At 45.9% G+C, this 20,722-nt stretch overlaps 2 protein-coding genes across 2 annotated transcripts in view; one reads left to right on the forward strand and one right to left on the reverse strand.

Moving 5' to 3' along the window:
* LOC144501834 (multidrug and toxin extrusion protein 1-like) overlaps positions 1-8,440 on the reverse strand; it is a 57,306-nt gene extending 48,866 nt beyond the window's left edge. The window contains exons 1-3 of the mRNA XM_078225886.1: positions 8,393-8,440; positions 8,038-8,157; positions 6,745-6,861 (exon numbers count right to left, since the gene is read on the reverse strand). Of these exons, the coding sequence (XP_078082012.1) occupies positions 6,745-6,861; positions 8,038-8,157; positions 8,393-8,440 (285 nt within the window). The remainder of the gene's footprint in view (positions 1-6,744; positions 6,862-8,037; positions 8,158-8,392) is intronic.
* The window catches only part of LOC144501864 (multidrug and toxin extrusion protein 1-like), a 127,993-nt gene that overhangs the window by 101,292 nt on the left and 5,979 nt on the right, over positions 1-20,722 (forward strand). The window lies entirely within an intron of this gene.

Here is a 20,722-nt window from a genome sequence, read left to right on the forward strand (position 1 = left end):
TAGATTATTTAAATCGTGGATGAAGACAACCTGATGTGTCCCAATGTCAGTTTCTATGATTGAACAAGGCTTGCTTTGAGAACAATTGTGGTGGAACGTTATATAAAGCTTTGGGATTAGGGGTTCCAATGATTCCGAATGATGCAATGGAATGGAAAGTATCCGAGTTTCAGGCCATTGGTATCATTACGAATGGTAGCTGGATGGGATATGATCATATTCTACCATATGGTGTGGAAGGAGTGAAAAGTTTGGTGGGTGTTACCTTAAAGGGATGTGAAAAAGCAGAAAGAATAATTGTTTGTCCATATCCCATATATTCAAATGAACAGGCTTCTTGTGGAGTTAAAGTTGATGACAATTAAAACTGTACTATGGAAGTTAGACACTTAGATACGGACATCACTAAAGCAGCTTGTAAAGAAAGGGGTGGAGATTATATTACTACCTCATTACACAATTATCAATATTAAGCTTTGGTTTGTAATGTTACCCACTCTACCTTTTGGTGTTACTTCACAAATACCAGCCAGAATAAGCTATATTAAATTAGTCAACATACATCAAAGACAAAAATCACTTTTAAATCTAACGGATAAACTACAAAGACACCTTAGGTGAACATTTTAAGCAATATAATACGACTATTGACGTGCTACCTGAACATTTGGAATACATTAAAACACCTTTAGCTACTGCCTGTCAAATTTCTACTCAAGTGAAACAAACTGCTGGAATTATTAATCAGGATATTAAGGATATAAACGGAATGAGTTGGTGGGATGATTTCGGTGTTTGGGATTTCAATATACAAATTCATCCTTTCGTTTAATTAATGTCTCGTGTTGCAGTGTTAATTATATTATGTACTTGAATTTATTTGATATTGTTTACTGTTCGGTTTGTAAGATGGAAAGGGAGATAACTTCATCAGTTGAACATGGAATTTCAGTGACACAAACAAGAGTTTAATTCAGTGTAAATATAATATCTGTAGAATGTTAACAGATTACAGATGCACCATAGAAAGCATTCTTTCTGGTTGTATCACAGCTTGGTATGGCTCCTGCTCTGCCCAAGACCGTGAGAAACTACAAAAGGTTGTGAATGTAGCCCAATCTATCACGCAAACCAGCCTCACATCCATTGACTCTGTCTACACTTCCCGCTGCCTCGACAAAGCAGCCAGCATAATTAAAGACCCCACGCACCCTGGGCATTCTCTCTTCCACCTTCTTCCATCGGGGAAAAGATACAAAAGTCTGACGTCACGTACCAACCGACTCAAGAACAGCTTCTTCCCTGCTGCTGTCATCAGACTTTTGAATGGACCTACCTGGAGGAAATAGATGTTCGGAGGGAGGATGTCCTGGCAGTTTTGAATAAACTGAAAGTCGATAAGTCCCCTGGGCCTGATGAAATGTATCCTAGGATTCTTTGGGAGGCAAGGGATGAGATTGCAAAGCCTTTGGCTTTGATCTTTGGGTCCTCGCTGTCCACGGGGATGGTGCCAGAGGACTGGAGAATGGCGAATGTTGTTCCTCTGTTTAAGAAAGGGAATAGAAATGACCCTGGTAATTATAGACTGGTTAGTCTTACTTCGGTGGTTGGTAAATTGATGGAAAAGGTCCTTAGAGATGGGATTTACGACCATTTAGAAAGATGCGGATTAATCCGGGATAGTCAGCACGGATTCGTGAAGGACAAGTCGTGCCTCACAAATTTGATAGAATTTTTTGAGGAGGTAACTAAGTGTGTTGATGAAGGTAGGGCAGTTGATGTCATATACATGGATTTTAGTAAGGCGTTTGATAAGGTCCCCCATGGTCGGCTTATGATGAAAGTGAGGAGGTGTGGGACAGAGGGAAAGTTGGCCGATTGGATAGGTAACTGGCTGTCTGACCGAAGACAGAGGGTGCTTGGTCCTCTGCTCTTTGTGATTTTTATTAATGACTTAGAGGAGGGGGCTGAAGGGTGGATCAGTAAATTTGCTGATGACACCAAGATTGGTGGAGTAGTGGATGAGGTGGAGGGCTGTTGTAGGCTGCAAAGAGACATAGATAGGATGCAAAGCTGGGCTGAAAAATGGCAAATGGAGTTTAACCCTGATAAATGTGAGGTGATTCATTTTGGTAGGACTAATTTAAATGTGGATTACAGGGTCAAAGGTAGGGTTCTGAAGACTGTGGAGGAACAGAGAGATCTTGGGGTTCATATCCACAGATCTCTAAAGGTTGCCACTCAAGTGGATAGAGCTGTGAAGAAGGCCTATGGTGTGTTAGCTTTTATTAACAGGGGGTTGGAGTTTAAGAGCCGTGGGGTTATGCTGCAACTGTACAGGACCTTGGTGAGACCACATTTGGAATATTGTGTGCAGTTCTGGTCACCTCACTATAAGAAGGATGTGGAAGCGCTGGAAAGAGTGCAGAGGAGATTTACCAGGATGCTGCCTGGTTTGGAGGGTAGGTCTTATGTGGAAAGGTTGAGGGAGCTAGGGCTGTTCTCTCTGGAGCGGAGGAGGCTGAGGGGAGACTTAAAAGAGGTTTATAAAATGATGAAGGGGATAGATAGAGTGAACGTTCAAAGACTATTTCCTCGGGTGAATGGAGCGGTAACTAGGGGGCATAACTATAGGGTTCGTGGTGGGAGATACAGGAAGGATATCAGAGGTAGGTTCTTTACGCAGAGAGTGGTTGGGGTGTGGATTGGACTGCCTGCAGTGATAGTGGAGTCAGACACTTTAGGAACATTTAAGCAGTTATTGGATAGGCACATGGAGCACACCAGGATGATAGGGAGTGGGATAGCTTGATCTTGGTTTCAGATAAAACTCGGCACAACATCGTGGGCCGAAGGGCCTGTTCTGTGCTGTACTGTTCTATGTTCTATGTTCTATACCTCGCATTAAGTTGATCTTTCTCTACACCCTATCTATGACTGTAACACTACATTCTGCATTCTCTTGTTTCCTTCTCTATGAACGGTATGCTTTGTCTGTATAGCGCGCAAGAAACAATACTTTTCACTGTATGCTAATACATGTGACAATAATAAATCAAATCAAATCAAATCAAAGATGGTTTCACTGAATTCTGATGATACTACGTTGTAGAGTCATAGAGTCATAGAGGTTTACAGCATGGAAACAGGCCCTTTGGCCCAACTTGTCTATGCCGTCCTTTTTTTTTAAAACCCCTAAACTAATCCCAATTGCCCGCATTTGGCCCATATCCCTCTATACCCATCGTACCCATGTAACTATCTAAATGCTTTTTAAAAGATAAAATTGTACCCGCCTCTACTACTACCTATGGCAGCTTGTTCCAGACACTCACCACCCTCTGTGTGAAAGAATTTCCCCTCTGGACACTTTTGTATCTCTCCCCTCTCACCTTAAACCTATGCCCTCTAGTTTTAGACTCCCCTATCTTTGGGAAAAGTTACTAACTATCTAGCTGATCTATGCCCCTCATTATTTTATAAACCTCTATAAGGTCACCCCTCAGCCTCCTACGCTCCAGAGAGAAAAGTCCCAGTCTATCCAGCCTCTCCTTATAACTCAAACCATCAAGTGCCGGTAGCATCCTAGTAAATCTTTTCTGCACTCTTTCTAGTTTAATAATAGGGTGACCAGAATTGCACACAGTATTCCAAGTGTGGCCTTACCAATGTCTTGTAGAACTTCAACAAGACGTTCCAACTCCTGTATTCAATGTTCTGACCGATGAAACCAAGCATGCCCAAAGCCTTCTTCCCCACTCTGTCCACCTGTGACTCTACCCCGCCCCCCCACCCGCCCCTCCCCCCCCTGCCCCCCCGCCCCCCCACCCCCCGCCCACCCCCGCATGCTTCAGCAGCACCTACTTTATAGAAGCTGATGAAAATGAACTGAAATTAGATTTGGATTTTTTTGGATTGCAATTGGTAATTTATTTGGATAAATTGTGGAAATAAATAGAAAGTTGGGACTTATGTCGGTACGCCACAGAATAATAGTTTTATTTTTAAAAATCAATCCCGTTCCTTTCCAGTCAGGCTTCCTGAGTTATTCCACCCTGCGAGTCCCACACCGTCCTGACTTGGAACGAGATCACTGTTCCTTCACTGACACTGGGTCAAAAACCTGGAACTCCCTCCCTTACATTATTCCCATTTTTGGGGCCAGTTTTTATCCGATCACAGTCCTGTAAAGTGCCTTTAGATGTTTTACTGCATTCTAGGAACTATATAAATGCAAGTTGTTGTTGTTCACTGAAGGGTGAGGGGGGGATCTCATTGAAACTTACAGAATACTGAAAGGCCTGGATAGAGTGGGCGTGGGGGGAGATGTTTCCTTTCGTAGGAGAGACTCTCACCCCAGGGCACAGTCTCAGAGTAAAGGGATGACTCTTTAGAACTAAGATGAGGAGGAATTTCTCCAGCCAGTGGGTGGTGAACCGATGGAATTCATTGCCACATTAGGCAGTGGAGACCAGGTCATTGAGCGCATTTAAGAAAGAGATAGATAGGTTCTTGACTTGTAAAGGAATCAAGGGTTAAATGGCAAAGGCAGGAGAATGGGGTTGAGAAACTTATCAGCCACGATTGAACAGCAGAGCAGACAAGACGGGCCGAATGGCCTAATTCTGCTCTGAAATCCTATGGTCCTATTGACCCTGGTATTCTCAATGATTGAAATACTCCGTACTGACAGTCTGGGTCAGTGTTAAACAAGAACCTGGGACTTATGTATGTACGCCATGGAGTAATGACTTTATTTTATGTTTAAAATAAATACCGTTCCTTTCCAATCTGGTTATTCCACCCCGTGAGTCACACACCGTCCTGACTTGGAACGAGATCACCGTTCCTTCACTGACACTGGGTCAAAAACCTGGAACTCCCTCCCTTACATTATTCCCATTTTGGGGCCAGTTTTTATCCGATCACGGTCCTGTAAAGTGCCTTCAGACGTTTTACTGCATCCTAGGCACTATATAAATGCAAGTTGTTGTTGTTCACTACCACTCCGTACTGACAGTCTGGGTCAGTGTTAAACAAGAACTTTGCGAAGCTTCTACTGTTAATAGCACCTGTTGCAGGATGAGTTTGCTTTGCCGAGCTGGATTACATTATAACATCAACTCTTCCAAACACATTGACATCATTATTTGTTCGAATCTTACCTGAAGCTCTTTGTATCACGATTATCATGGGAAAGGTTTTGAGAAGATGTGTTGTGCTCTGACACCTAAAGCACTCTGACGATCTCAAAATAACAATGAGCAAATGAGCTTGGCTCCAACTTCAACAAACCCTGGTCTCTGACCCATTTGCAAAGTTCTTTACATAAAGACACCTCGCCTGATGATGTGGATCTGGGATGCTCAAGCGAGCAGGATTGGAGGAGAGCAGATAAGGTGCAGGGTTGTGTGTGGGGCTAGACAAATGTACAGAGATAGGGAGGGGTGAGACCAGGGTGGGATTTGAAAGTAAAGAGGAGGATTTTAAAATCAGTACACTGCGCGGCGAGGAGCCGGTGCTGGCCAGTGAGCACAAGGCTGGGGGGGGGAATTGGACCCGGTGTGAGGTATGACACAAACAGCAGAGTTCTAGATGATGAGGGAAGGCAGTGACATAGTGGTATTCTCACTGGACTAGTAATCCAGGGATACTCTGGAGATCCGGGTTCAAATCCCACTCTTGGGATTATGAAACCATTCTCAATTGTCATAGAAATCCAGCTGGTTCACTTCACTAACGCCCCTTAGGGAGGGAAATCTGCCGTCCTTACCCGGTCTGGCCTACAGGTGACTGTAGATCCACAGCAATGTGGTTGACTCTTAAATGCCCAGCAAGCCACTCGGTTAGAGATGGGTAATAAATACTGGCTCGGCCAGCGAAGCCCGCCTCCCATAAATGAGTATTAAAAAAAGGTTTACAGTGAGTAGAATGTGGAAGTCCCGTCCAGAGTCTCTCAGGAAACCCTGAGACAATTTAGAGGAAAGTGCAGAGGTGAGTAAAAACCAACACACGCTGCGTTTGTAGACCTGGTTTGCAGAAACGGCCGATGCCCCCTTTGTTCTAACCAAAACTCCAGTCCCTTTACAACATTGAAATGGACGGAAGAATGTGGCCTGTTGCTATGTTGCTGCCCTAGTTGCCAGGGTCTGTCCACTGCAAGAAGGTTAACTCACCATTTCACTGGCTCACTCTCTGTTGAGGAGACCAGCTGGCATCTGCTTGACACTGAGCCAGCTGAGATTAACCCCTCGTTGTCTGTAAACATGCAATTTGGAACCTTCTTCTCGACAGAGTGGTCACACGTGAGAACGTGATGAGGTGGCTACATGAGAGTTCACGTGCTGGGAGTGCGGGATTTATCCCCGGGATCTCGGAGAGCTCACGTGTGTTGTGTAATTATGAAACCATTGTGGGATTATGAAACCATTCTCGATTGTCATAGAAATCCAGCTGGTTCACTTCATTAATGCCCCTTAGGGAGGGAAATCTGCCGTCCTTACCCGGTCTGGCCTGCAGGTGACTCCAGATCTACAGCAATGTGGTTGACTCTTAAATGCCCAGCAAGCCACTCGGTTAGGAAACTGCCTTTTTTGGAAGCAAAACATATGGTGATCGAGATGCCCACAGGCTCCAGATTAAAAGGTCAGGATTCAAACTGCGCGTAGGCCCTAATCAGTTGGTGGCTATGCACAGGAGTGCCCACAACCCAACAGCCACATAGTAACCTCAAGTGGTGCCCACCACGTATGCGATGCCATCACTTTCTGCAAGTAGCAGAACCAGCACCAACAGACAGCGCAGCACTTTAGTCATCCAGCCAATGGCACCAGCCATCTGAACCAGCGGACATGCCGATTCCTACAGAGACCAACACAATGAATCCTGCAACTGATGAACACACAGACAAAAGGTCCCGCGCTGCGGACAGTGAGGACGCTGGCCACAGAAAGGCCACAGCACCACCAACCAATGTAATCACACAGAGACATAGAAACTAGAAGGAGGAGTAGGCCATTCGGCCCTTCGAGCCTGCTCTGCCATTCATCTTGGCTGATCATCGAATGCAATATCCTGATTCTCCCCTTCCTCCCATATCCCCCGATCCCTTTAGCCCCAAGAGCTATATCTAATTTCTTCTTGAAATCACACAATGTTTTAGCCTCAACTACTTTCTGTTGTAGTGAATTCCACGCATTCACCACCCTCTGGGTGAAAAGCTTTCTCCTCACCTCAGTTCTAAAAGGTTTACCCCTTATCTTCAAACTACTAGCTCTGGACTCCCCCACCATCAGGAACATTCTTTCTGAATCCACCCTGTCTAACCCTGTTAGAATGTTATAAGTTTCTATGAGATCCCCTCTCACTCTTCTAAACTCCAGTGAATATAATCCTAACTGACTTAGTCTCTCCTCATATGACAGACCTGCCATCCCAGGAATCAGCCTGGTAAACCTTCGCTGTGCTCCCTCTGTAGCAAGGACATCCTTCCTCAGATAAGGGCACCAAAACTGTACACAATATTCCAGGGGTGGCCTCACCAACGCCCTATACAATTGCAGCAAAACATCCCTATCCCTATACTCAAATCCTCTCGCCATGAAGGCCAACATACCGTTTGTCTTCTTTACTGCCTGCTGTACCTGTGCGCTTATTTTCAGCGACTGATGCACAAGGACACCAAGATCTCGTTGAGTATCCACCTCTCTCAATTTGCACCCATTCAAGTAATAATCTACCTTTCTATTTTTGCTACCAAATTGGATAACCTCACGTTTATCCACATTATACTGCATCTGCCATGCAGATGCCCACACACACAGCCTGCACCGGAGTGTGGCAACTAGGGGATTTTCACAGTAACTTCATTGCAGTGTTAATGTAGCCTATTTGTGACACTAATAAATCAAAACTTTAATTTAGCTTCCCTACATCAGATACGGACATCTTTCATTCACTCAAATGCTGACAATTTATTCTCTTTTGTAATAAATTGTAAGACACTCACTTGGCCACTGCAGGAGACTGTTTGCAAACCAATAAAATATCCTTGATGTTTATGAAGAGCGCCCAGCAGGGGAAGCAGGCGATCATGAGAATGAGAATCCCTCTTTGGAGAATCACCCCAATTCGCTTCAAGTTCTTGCTGCCGTACGTCTGAAAAATCAGAATAAAAGTTAAAGTGAATTGGATCGATATTACATCACATTTGAATGGTCACCATTTTTGTGTAAATTTGCTGCTGAGTTTCCTATATTGCAATAAATAAATGTTGCCACAGTCCCAGATGACCATCCATTTGAGAGAGAGCTGACTGGTGGTGATTTAACCTGAGGGTCACCACATCTTGGGTGAGGGGCAATGTTGAGAAGGCGAGACCTTCACGAATAACCTCAGCCGATATGGCATCTGAAGCCACGTTGTTGGCATCTTTCTGCATCATGAGCCAACCGCCCAGTCAACTGGGGCGGCACGGTGGCACAGTGGGTTAGCACTGCTGCCTCACAGCGCCAGGGACCCGGTTCGATTCCCGGCTCGTGCCACTGTCTGTGTGGAGTTTGTACATTCTCCCCGTGTCTGCACGGGTTTCCTCCGGGTGCTCCGGTTTCCTCCCACAGTCCAAAGATGTGCGGGTTAGGTAGATTGGCCGTGCTAAAATTGCCCCTTAGTGTCAGAGGGACAGGCTAGGGTAAAAGCATGGGGTTACGGGGATAGGGCCTGGGCGGGATTGTGGTCGGTGCAGACTCGATGGGCTGAATGGCCTCCTTCTGCATTGTAGGATTCAATGATTCTAAACTGAGCTAAACCGACACCCTTACATTCCAAAAGCGATGATATTTCAGAAGTGTCTCGTTGTTTGTGAAGGAGTTTTGAATGCTGTGAAGTTGTGAACACCAAATGTGGTGTTTAGAATGGGAATAGAGTTAGAGACTGTGATGAAGACACTCAATAGGGTGCATCTCACTTTGTGTGGTAACACAGAAGGAGCACGAGCCAATCACCAGTTGTTTTACATTCCGCAGTGCAACTGGGCAGAGTGGGCCTGTTTTCCCATTGGCCAGTTTGAGCCAGTTAAGCAAATTAACTTCTTCTCCAACCTGTTTGTTCAGAGTCGCTGGATAATTTTCCTGTCCTCGGACCAAAGGCAAATTGTAGCAGCATTGTCCTGGCTGTGAATCAGCCCATTCACAACAGATTGGTATTGTATCAACTAATTTCCTGCTCTGTGTGGCTGATGCGCGTTATCACACACGAGGCTTGAGATGCTCAGGAAATAAAGGCTTTTATTTGCTGTTACAACGAAGCTACTAATTATATACACGATCCCAGACTGAGGGGTCCCAGACAGAGCAGTGACCTTTATACCTCTCCCAGGAGGCGGAGCCCGACTGGGATGTACCACAATAACTATAATACAAGGTGTAACAGCCCAACCCTAACCCCAACAGCAACAAGTAGAACAACCCATCCCTAACCCCAACAGCAACATATATACATACTTGTAGTACTGGCCAGACCCTGGCTCAGTACTATCTAGTGGGAACCAACGATGGTTCACCACAGTGGCCCCACGCAGGGGAATGTGTTTCCCAAAGGTCCAAAGTTGAAAATTTATTTTCTTCTGATATAATAGAATATTTTCGCTGCATTAAGAGGAAATCAGTGCCCAATGTGCAGGGTCATGGATGTTGAACGTTACAAGATGGTGAAATGTACCTGTAACTGAAGGCTGCCTTGGCTGCCAATGCTGTATGTGTGCGCAGTTCTGATATTTCTCCACGATGTTTATTGGGTTTACAGACTCTCAAAACATTTCCACCTGAAATCTACAACAGGTTACAACAGGCAAGAGGGAGTTAAATGTGGGGAATTTTTATCAGTCACGAGCTCTGCTCCTGGGTGTAATGTGTTGGGGCAGCACGGTGGCACAGTGGCTAGCACTGCTGCCTCACAGTGCCAGGTTTGATTCCCGGCTCGTGTCACTGTCTGTGTGGAGTTTGCACATTCCCTCTGTGCCTGTGTGGGTTTCCTCCGGGTGCTCCGGTTTCCTCCCACAGTCTGAAAGGTGCGCAGGTTAGGTGTTTTGGCCGTGCTAAGTTGCCCCTTTTGTCGGGGGACTAGCTAGGGTAAAAGCATGGGGTTATGGGGATAGGGCCTGGGTGGGATTGTGGTTGGTGCAGACTTGAGGGGCCGAATGGCTTCCTTCTGCAGTGTAGGATTCTATGATTCTATGGGCCCAATTTTACCATCAAGTTGCACCCATTTTTGGGCGCGAAAACCTGGTAGAGTCGGGAGTGAGGCGAGTAGCGCAGTCTGCGCCCACCTCCGCGCCGGTTCCCCCTTTACCAAGGGCCGAAAATGGCCGCAATCAGGACCGTGCCCGAAACGGGCGCGATTTTAATGTAAATGCATCTGTCAGCAAAACACAACTTTACCAGGGTTTCTGGACCCAATCCTTTGACCTCTGTGTCCCAGTGCTGAAACTCACCCTGACTCTAACTCTCAATCTGCCCTCATGTTTATATATGCCTTATGCCGTTTAACACATTGGGATTCTGTTGCTAAAGGGTCAGAGCAATATTTGACGTCAGATTAAAGTTCTCATACTAATTAAACACATTTCCAATTAAAGGCTTTCTGGGAGGCTGGGTGCAGAAAGTGAGGAGCCTGTGTGGACGAGAATGTTTGCACAGATGGCCATATTGTGTTGGCAGGAGGCACAGTGTTAACATAAAGTAAAATGGCGACCTCTGGGTGAACACCAATGCATGGAGACATGTCCATGGGCAGAGAAACTCAAACAGAACCCATTGGAGTACAAAAGGCTTTGACCCAGAAGCAGCAACCTCATGGGAAATGTGTAAGTACTTCCAAATATTGGGGGCATCTGTGCTTTTTTGTAAAAGTTTGCAACTTTTTGAGTTTGACTAACATCCTGTCAGCACTAATCCTCTTCAAAGCCTGATTTTCTGGAAGATTCCTGCCATTGCGCACTGAGCAGATCAAGTCTCTGTATCACGAATTTCACCATTATTCCCACGAAACCCATCTCCAAACTCCATGGCCTGGGCCTCGGCACCTCCCTCTGCGACTGGATCCCGAACTTCCGAACTCGCAGACCACAATCAGTAAGGATAGGCAACAACACCTCCTGCACGTTAATCCTCAACACTGGTGCCCCACAAGGCTGTGTTCTCAGCCCCCTACTATACTCCTTATACACCTATGACTGTGTGGCCAAATTCCCCTCCAATTCGATTTTCAAGTTTGCTGACGACACCACCGTAGTGGGTCGGATCTCAAACAATGACGAGACAGAGTACAGGAATGAGATAGAGAATCTGGTGAACTGGTGCAGCAACAATAATCTCTCCCTCAATGTCAACAAGACGAAGGAGATTGTCATCGACTTCAGGAAGCGTAGAGGAGAACATGCCCCTGTCTACATCAACGGGGACAAAGTGGAAAGGGTCGAGAGCTTCAAGTTTTTAGGTGTCCAGATCACCAACAACCTGTCCTGGTCCCCCCATGCCGACACTATAGTTAAGAAAGCCCCACCAACGCCTCTACTTTCTCAGAAGACTAAGGAAATTTGGCATGTCCACTACGACTCTCACCAACTTTTACAGATGCACAATAGAAAGCATTCTTTCTGGTTGTATCACAGCTTGATATGGCTCCTTTTTATTTGATTTGATTTGATTTATTATTGTCACGTATTGGTATACAGTGAAAAGTATTGTTTCTTGCGCGCTATACAGACAAAACATACCGTTCATAGAGAAGGAAAGGAGAGAGAGTGCGGAATGTAGTGTTACAGTCATAGCTAGGGTGCAGAGAACGACCAACTTAATGCGACGTAAGTCCATTCAAAAGTCTGATAGCAGCAGGGAAGAAGCTGTTCTTGAGTCAGTTGGTACATGACGCCAGACTTTTGTAGCTTTTTCCTGAAGGGAGAAGGCGGAAGAGAGAATATCCAGGGTGCGTGGGGTCCTTAATTATGCTGGCTGCTTTGCCGAGGCAGCGGGAAGTATAGACAGAGTCAATGGATGGGAGGCTGGTTTGCGCGATGGATAGGGCTACATTCACGACCTTTTGTAGATCCTTGCGGTCTTGGACAGAGCAGGAGCCATACCAAGCTGTGATACGACCAGAAAGAATGCTTTCTATGGTGCATCTGTAAAAGTTGATGAGAGTCATAGCTGACATGCCAAATTTCCTCAGTCTTCTGAGAAAGTAGAGGCGTTGGTGGGGCTTTCTTAACTATAGTGTCGGCATGGGGGGGACCAGGACAGGTTGTTGGTGATCTGGACACCTAAAAACTTGAAGCTCTCGACCCTTTCTACTTTGTCCCCGTTGATGTAGACAGGGGCATGTTCGTCTTTACGCTTCCTGAAGTCAATGACAATCTCCTTCGTTTTGTTGACATTGCTCTGCCCAAGGCTACAAGGAAGTACAAAAGGTCGTGAATGTAGCCCAATCCATCACGCAAACCAACCCGCCATCCATTGACTCAGTCTACACCTACCGCTGCCTCGGCAAAGCAGCCAGCATAATTAAGGACCCCACGCACCCCAGACATTCCCTCTTCCACCTTCTTCCGTCGGGAAAAAGATACAAAAGTCTGAGGTCACGTACCCACCGACTCAAGAACAGCTTCTTCCCTGCCGCTGTCAGACTTTTGAATGGACCTACCTTGCATTAAGTTGATCTTTCTCTACACCCTAGCTATGGCTGTAACACTACATTCTGCACTCTCTCGTTTCCTTCTCTATGAACGGTATGTTTTGTCTGTATAGTGCGCAAGAAACAATACTTTTCACTGTATACTAATACATGTGACAATAATAAATCAAATCAAATCAAAATCACCTCTCTGCACCACTATCAATATTAAAGGAGTTCTGCAACTAGAGGACTGGAGGTTGGCTGATGTGGTTCCACTTCTCAAGATGAATGGTGGAGATGAATCAGGAAATTACAGACCGGTGAATCCCACGTCAGCGGAAAGGAAACTATCGTAGAAAACTCTGAAGGTGAGAATTAATGTCCACTTGGGTTAATTAGGAATAGTCAGCATGGCTTTGGCAGAGGGAGGCCATGCCTCACATATTTGCTGGAGTCTTTTTGAAAATGTGATTGAGTGTGTGGATGAGGGGAGTGCAGTTGATGCAGTTTATATGGCTTTTAACAAAGTTTTTGACAAGGTGCAAGATGGGAAATTGATTGCGATTCAGGGAAACCTGACGTGGTGGATTCGAAACCGGCTCAGGAATAGGACACAAAGCTTTTTGAGTGACTGGAAGCCGGTGTCCAGTTGTGTACCACAAGGATCCTTGTTTTTTTTTACATACATAAATGATATAGATAAAATGGGCGGCACGGTGGCACAGTGGGTTAGCACTGCTGCCTCACAGCGCCAGGGGACCCGGGTTCAATTCCCGACTTGGGTCACTGTCTGTGTGGAGTTTGCACGTTCTCCCCGTGTCTGCGTGGGTTTCCTCCGGGTGCTCCGGTTTCCTCCCACACTCTGAAAGACGTGCTGGTTAGGTTCATTGACCCAAACAGGCGCCGGACTGTGGCGACCAGGGGAATTTCACAGTAACTTCATTGCAGTGTTAATGTAAGCCTTACTTGTGATTAATTAATAAATAAACTTTCGATAAAATGTGGGGGGGAAACGATAAGCATGTTTGCAGATGACACCAAGATTGGTCGGGTGGTTAATAGTGAAGAAGCTGGTTGTAGGTTATTGGAAGATATCGATGAGTTGGTCGGATGGGCAGAGCAGCGGCAGATGGTATTTAAACATGATAGGTGCAAGGTGATGCACTTTGGAAGGAATAACAAGACAAGGGAGTATTTAATGAAAGGCAGGACACTGGGTAGCTCAGCGGAACTGAGGGATCTTGGAGTAATTATTCATGATCTATGAAGTCACAAGAGCAAGTGAATAGGATAGTTGAGAAGGTATATGGGACAGTTGCTTTCATCAGTCATGGTATATGGTAAGAAGCTTATTTATTCATGTCACAAGTAGGCTTACATTAACACTGCAATGAAGTTACAGTGAATCATTGAATCATTTGCAATGACTTCTCATCCTGTTCCAACATTATTATCTCTAGTGTCCTCCAAAGATCTATCCTCTGCCCCCTCCTATTTCTCATTTACACGTTCGCCCACAGAGGCAGCATCTGAAATCACAGGACTTGTTTCCGCTGGCAATACCCGGCTCTCCCTTACTTACCATCAGCTCTTTCTATCCCTCCTGCGTTGTTACATTTTCAAAACGTTCATATGACAGACTCTGCCTGTGATTGGTCTGGGTGGTGAAGGGGTGGGGGGATAAGGGGGTTAGTAACTTTGTGGGGGTGGGGCAATGTCTGTGGGGGCCAGGGGGAGGCATTATCCGGCCCGGGAGCGATGTGGCAGGGGAGAATTTTTCTATTTTTTTCTAAAGCGCATGCACAGTTGGAGGCGCCGATTGGAAGCGCAGGGTTTTGGGGGCGTTAAGCTTCGGAATCGCTGCTATTTTTTCAAGCAGAGTGCGTATGGGGGGCGCCTGAGAACAGGTCTAAAAGTTGGATCTGAAACTCTCCCAGTTTCAAGTCCGCCCAGCACTTAGAATCAAAATGGTAAAATAGGGCCCTTAATCCACGGTTGATCTAGACGTGGGGTGTGCCCAGGGAGCTGCCCTCCTGCCCTTGCATGTGACCACCCCTCGCCCATCCATGGGCTGGTCCTTTATCTGATTACAAGCAGAGTAATACTCTCTCACTGAAATCTTTATCCCGGGATTCACTGATGAGGAAGCAGGAGAGGAAGAAGCTAAACAGTGTTGGTGCAAGAACGCAACTCTGCTTTACGGCACTCAGTCTCAATGACTGGAATGTTTTCACTCTCGTTCCATTGGAAAGGACTCTTCCGTCCATTTCAATGTTGTAAAGGGACTGGAGCTTTGGTTAGAACAAAGGGGGCATCGACCGTTTCTGCAAACCAGGTCTACAAACGCAGCGTGTGTTGGTTTTTACTCACCTCTGCACTTTCCTCTAAATTGTCTCAGGGTTTCCTGAGAGACTCTGGACGGGACTTCCACATTCTACTCACTGTAAACCTTTTTTAATACTCATTTATGGGAGGCGGGCTTCGCTGGCCGAGCCAACATTTATTACCCATTCCTAACTGAGTGGCTTGCTGGGCATTTAAGAGTCAACCACATTGCTGTGGACCTGGAGTCACCTGTAGGCCAGACGGCAGATTTCCCTCCCTAAGGGGCGTTAGTGAAGTGAACCAGCTGGATTTCTATGACAATTGAGAATGGTTTCATAATCCCAAGAGTGGGATTTGAACCCGGATCTCCAGAGTATCCCTGGATTACTAGTCCAGTGAGAATACCACTATGTCACTGCCTTCCCTCATCATCTAGAACTCTGCTGCTTGTGTCATACCTCACACCGGGTCCAATTCCCCCCCCCAGCCTTGTGCTCACTGGCCAGCACCGGCTCCTCGCCGCGCAGTGTACTGATTTTAAAATCCTCCTCTTTACTTTCAAATCCCACCCTGGTCTCACCCCTCCCTATCTCTGTACATTTGTCTAGCCCCACACACAACCCTGCACCATATCTGCTCTCCTCCAATCCTGCTCGCTTGAGCATCCCAGATCCACATCATCAGGCGAGGTGTCTTTATGTAAAGAACTTTGCAAATGGGTCAGAGACCAGGGTTTGTTGAAGTTGGAGCCAAGCTCATTTGCTCATTGTTATTTTGAGATCGTCAGAGTGCTTTAGGTGTCAGAGCACAACACATCTTCTCAAAACCTTTCCCATGATAATCGTGATACAAAGAGCTTCAGGTAAGATTCGAACAAATAATGATGTCAATGTGTTTGGAAGAGTTGATGTTATAATGTAATCCAGCTCGGCAAAGCAAACTCATCCTGTAACAGGTGCTATTAACAGTAGAAGCTTCGCAAAGTTCTTGTTTAACACTGACCCAGACTGTCAGTACGGAGTGGTAGTGAACAACAACAACTTGCATTTATATAGTGCCTAGGATGCAGTAAAACGTCTGAAGGCACTTTACAGGACCGTGATCGGATAAAAACTGGCCCCAAAATGGGAATAATGTAAGGGAGGGAGTTCCAGGTTTTTGACCCAGTGTCAGTGAAGGAACGGTGATCTCGTTCCAAGTCAGGACGGTGTGTGACTCACGGGGTGGAATAACCAGATTGGAAAGGAACGGTATTTATTTTTAAACATAAAATAAAGTCATTACTCCATGGCGTACATACATAAGTCCCAGGTTCTTGTTTAACACTGACCCAGACTGTCAGTACGGAGTATTTCAATCATTGAGAATACCAGGGTCAATAGGACCATAGGATTTCAGAGCAGAATTAGGCCATTCGGCCCGTCTTGTCTGCTCTGCTGTTCAATCGTGGCTGATAAGTTTCTCAACCCCATTCTCCTGCCTTTGCCATTTAACCCTTGATTCCTTTACAAGTCAAGAACCTATCTATCTCTTTCTTAAATGCGCTCAATGACCTGGTCTCCACTGCCTAATGTGGCAATGAATTCCATCGGTTCACCACCCACTGGCTGGAGAAATTCCTCCTCATCTTAGTTCTAAAGAGTCATCCCTTTACTCTGAGACTGTGCCCTGGGGTGAGAGTCTCTCCTACGAAAGGAAACATCTCCCCCCACGCCCACTCTATCCAGGCCTTTCAGTATTCTGTAAGTTTCAATGAGATCCCCCCCCTCATCCTTCAGTGAACAACAACAACTTGCATTTATATCGTTCCTAGAATGCAGTAAAACATCTGAAGGCACTTTACAGGACTGTGATCGGATAAAAACTGGCCCCAAAAATGGGAATAATGTAAGGGAGGGAGTTCCAGGTTTTTGACCCAGTGTCAGTGAAGGAACAGTGATCTCGTTCCAAGTCAGGATGGTGTGGGACTCGTAGGGTGGAATAACCAGACTGGAAAGGAACAGTATTTATTTTTAAACATAAAATAAAGCCATTATTCCATGGCGTACCGACATAAATCCCAACATTTTATTTATTGACAAATTAATTACAATCCAAAAATCTTTAAATTTCAGTCCATTTTTATCAGCCTCTACAAAGTAGGTGCTGCTGAAACATGGTTTCATCGAAACATAGGAGGTAGGAGCAGGAGGAGGCCATTTGGACCTTCGAGCTTGCTCCTTGTAAAGGTCCTTTTACTCTCCACACAGACTGGTCTCGGATGCCACTGATAACTGTGGGTGTTTCTCTCCTGCTGGTGTTCAACTCACAACCTGGAAATGTCACACTGGGACAGCTTCACAAGAGAGAGGGAGAAAGACTCACTGTTCATCCCTGACTAGTGAGCTCATCCTTATGCCACGCGAGTTACTCTGGCTGCCACCTACGATCGTGTGTCTCTCTTCCTTGTAGGTAGTAAAATACAACCCAGAAGTGCCACACTAGGTTATCTTCACGAGAGAGAGAGGGACCACTGTTTATTCCTGACCAGTGGACCCCCTTGAGTGAGCAGTTTCGAAGTGCTTGGCCCCTTTACGATTCTGTATCCCGGAATTATGTTCTGGCTTTTTAGTGACTAGCCAAGATGGATGATGAGAGAGAGACTAGTCAAAGTTAATTTTAAAATAATTTATTCAAGAATAACTCCAACCAAACTCAGTCAATAAAACATAGACACTACAATACTATGATATGGAAAGAAAATTCGAACGGCACAACGTAAATTCTTAGCATTACACGATTTACACAATTTACACAAAAACAAGAAGCCGAGACCCCTCCTCAATCTTTACCAAATTGGGGAATTTCTGAGGGCTGAGAGAATATAATCACCACTCCTCGGATCATTTTAAAAACAAAAGATCCTTGCTGCTGCTGAGAAAATAGTTGATGCCTTGCCTTGCTGCTGGATCTTCCTTGTTCTTTCCTCTGCCACGGAGTAGTTGTCTGGCTGGACACCTGAATTCACTCCTTCCCGACGTCACAACTCTCCTGCCCCGAACTTCACAGAACTCCTTTCCGAGTTAACTGCTGAAAGGTCAGTCACTTCTCCTCCTTTTGTGTCTGTCCTCTTGGCCAGGGTTTGATATTTGTTAAAAGGCAATTTCCTTAATCGAATTGGCTGACTCCTCCCATCGGTCAGTTTCAAAACAATGGGGTGCAAAGTGCTTACGGGATGAAACTGATTTGATCAGTTACAATGACAAAGAGCCCAAACTGTTTTAGGAGGTGTCTGATGGGCTGCTAAGTGTCCCAAAGTGCTTTCCTGGAACTGCTAAATATTTTCCCATTAGTGGAGGCATTATTCTATATAGCGGGGGTAAAACTCGTTACCATTTCCATTGTCTCTCCTGCAGTTGGCCAGGGCTATTGACACCCCTCTGTATAATCTTGTCAGATAGCTTCGCCACGACTCACGGCCCCCTTTGTTCACCCCTTCGATGGCCTGGTGGTGTTGCATATTCCGATGTCTGGTTTGCAGCCATTTTGCTTGAATGTAACCTTTTAAAATAATACTGTCTTTAAAATGTCTGTTGTTCCACTTGGAATTGGCCATGTTGTATCAGGTTTAATGTCCGTGTATCCTATGGAGTTCATCCAAGTGATGGACTTGCTGCATCTTACATCCACCATTAATTACCATCATGGCTGATCATCCAGTGCAATAGCCTAATGCTGCTTTTTTCGAGTTCAGTATGGACACGCTGCCAGAATTAGCCCGGTTCTTTATCAGTGAAGGTGGCCAATTCCCCAGGAATTCTCACCTGTATTAAACAAACTGCCACAGTCAGGAAAACCATGGCAACCCCATTAACGCGGTAGATAACCAGAACTAGCCTCTTTTCGACAAAGGTTAATATCATGAATTCTTTTCCATAATGATAAATGACAATTGGTGTGGCCCATTCGGCAAATTGTACCGGGCGTATAATGCCAAGTTCCTCTGGACATTCCAATTCAGCTTCTAACTATGCACGTAGGGCATAGGGGACTGGTAGCGCCTTGAAGTATTTAAGTTGAGTCTTTGGGTCTATGTAGATCTCGGCTCTGGCACCGTTAATCTTCCCGAGGCTTTCTGGGAAAACTTCAGGGTAATTCCCAATGATGTTGTATAGGTTGCCAGTACCCTTTGTAAAGATCTGTTGCCAATCTAGGTGGATTATCTGTAGCCAGTTCCTGCCCAAGAGGCTATGCCCTGATGCTTGCATTACTATCGGGGGGAGTTGGACTGTCTGTTGGCCATGTGTAACTGGGGTTCAAGTGGTCCCAATGATGCCTAACAGCTCTCCGGTGTACGTGGCCCAATCTAGCCTTGGTGTCTCACAGGCTTAAAGGCAAGGTGCCCAATCGGATTGGCCTAAAGGCTTGTTCCCCAATGATAGATACTGCAGCACCTGTGTCTACCTCCATGTAAGAAGTCTCACAACACCAGGTTAAAGTCCACCAGGTTTATTTAGTGGCAAATACCATAAGCTTTCGGAGCGCTGCTCCTTCGTCAGATGGAGTGGAAATGTGCTCTCAAACAGTGCCTGTTTGAGAGCACATTTCCACTCCATCTGACGAAGGAGCAGCGCTCCAAAAGCTTATGGCATTTGCTACCAAATAAACCTGTTGGACTTTAACCTGGTGTTGTGAGACTTCTTACTGTGTTCACCCCAGTCCAACGCCGGCATCTCCACATCATGTCTACCTCCATGTCCAGGGGGCGGCCATTAGCCTGAAGTTGAAGCTAAATTGGGGCCACTTTGGGTGCAGTGATGCAATTTAGTTCCAGCTATTCCTCGTCCTCAGGCTGATTTATTTTCAAAGCCCTGTCTTGAGGTGACTTGGCCCTTCGGCCCGGGAGATACGCGTTTTGTTTGTTTCGGGGGCTTGGTTTAGGGTGGACCCTGTGTCTGCAATTACAGCAGGAATGTGCTTGCTCCACACTGTATTGTGGAGAGACTTCCCGCCTAGTTCCAGAGTTTTGCAGCCTCCGACTCCAATCGCCCTTCCTTGGCAACAAATGGGAGACGTTAGTGCTATCCGCTGAGGACTTGGTTCTGGGGTACGGGGGTCACCCAAGACTGAGGACCCTACTTTCTATAGATCCTTGAATCATCTGGGCCTCTTTCTCTGTGTTTCCGTGAGAAAGGGTCAGTTTGATGGCTTTCTTAACATCCAGAGTTGACTCAGTCAGTAGCTTCCTTTGGGTCGCTATGTTATTTATTCCACATACTAAACCATCCCTTAACATTTCTGGAGATGCTGACCCATCCTCACAGCGTTCCTCCATTTCCACAGCCTTGTGAAGAATCCTGTAACCGCTTCCCCAGAAAGTCTATTTGCCGTGTTAAACCTGTAGCACTGTAATATAACAGATGGTTTGGGGCCGTGGTTATTTGCTACCAAATCAAAGAACAAGAACAAAGAACAAAGAACAACACAGCACAGGAACAGGCCCTTCGGCCCTCCAAGCCCGTGCCTCTCCCTGGTCCAAACTAGACCATTCTTTTGTATCCCTCCATTCCCACTCCGTTCATGTGGCTATCTAGATAAGTCTTAAACGTTCCCAGTGTGTCCGCCTCCACCACCTTGCCTGGCAGCGCATTCCAGGCTCCCACCACCCTCTGTGTAAAATACGTCCTTCTGATATCCGTGTTAAACCTCCCCCCCTTCACCTTGAACCTATGACCCCTCGTGAACGTCA

Source organism: Mustelus asterias, chromosome 12 (assembly GCF_964213995.1).
Source record: "Mustelus asterias chromosome 12, sMusAst1.hap1.1, whole genome shotgun sequence".
In the NCBI taxonomy this organism is placed as follows: Eukaryota; Metazoa; Chordata; class Chondrichthyes; order Carcharhiniformes; family Triakidae; genus Mustelus; species Mustelus asterias.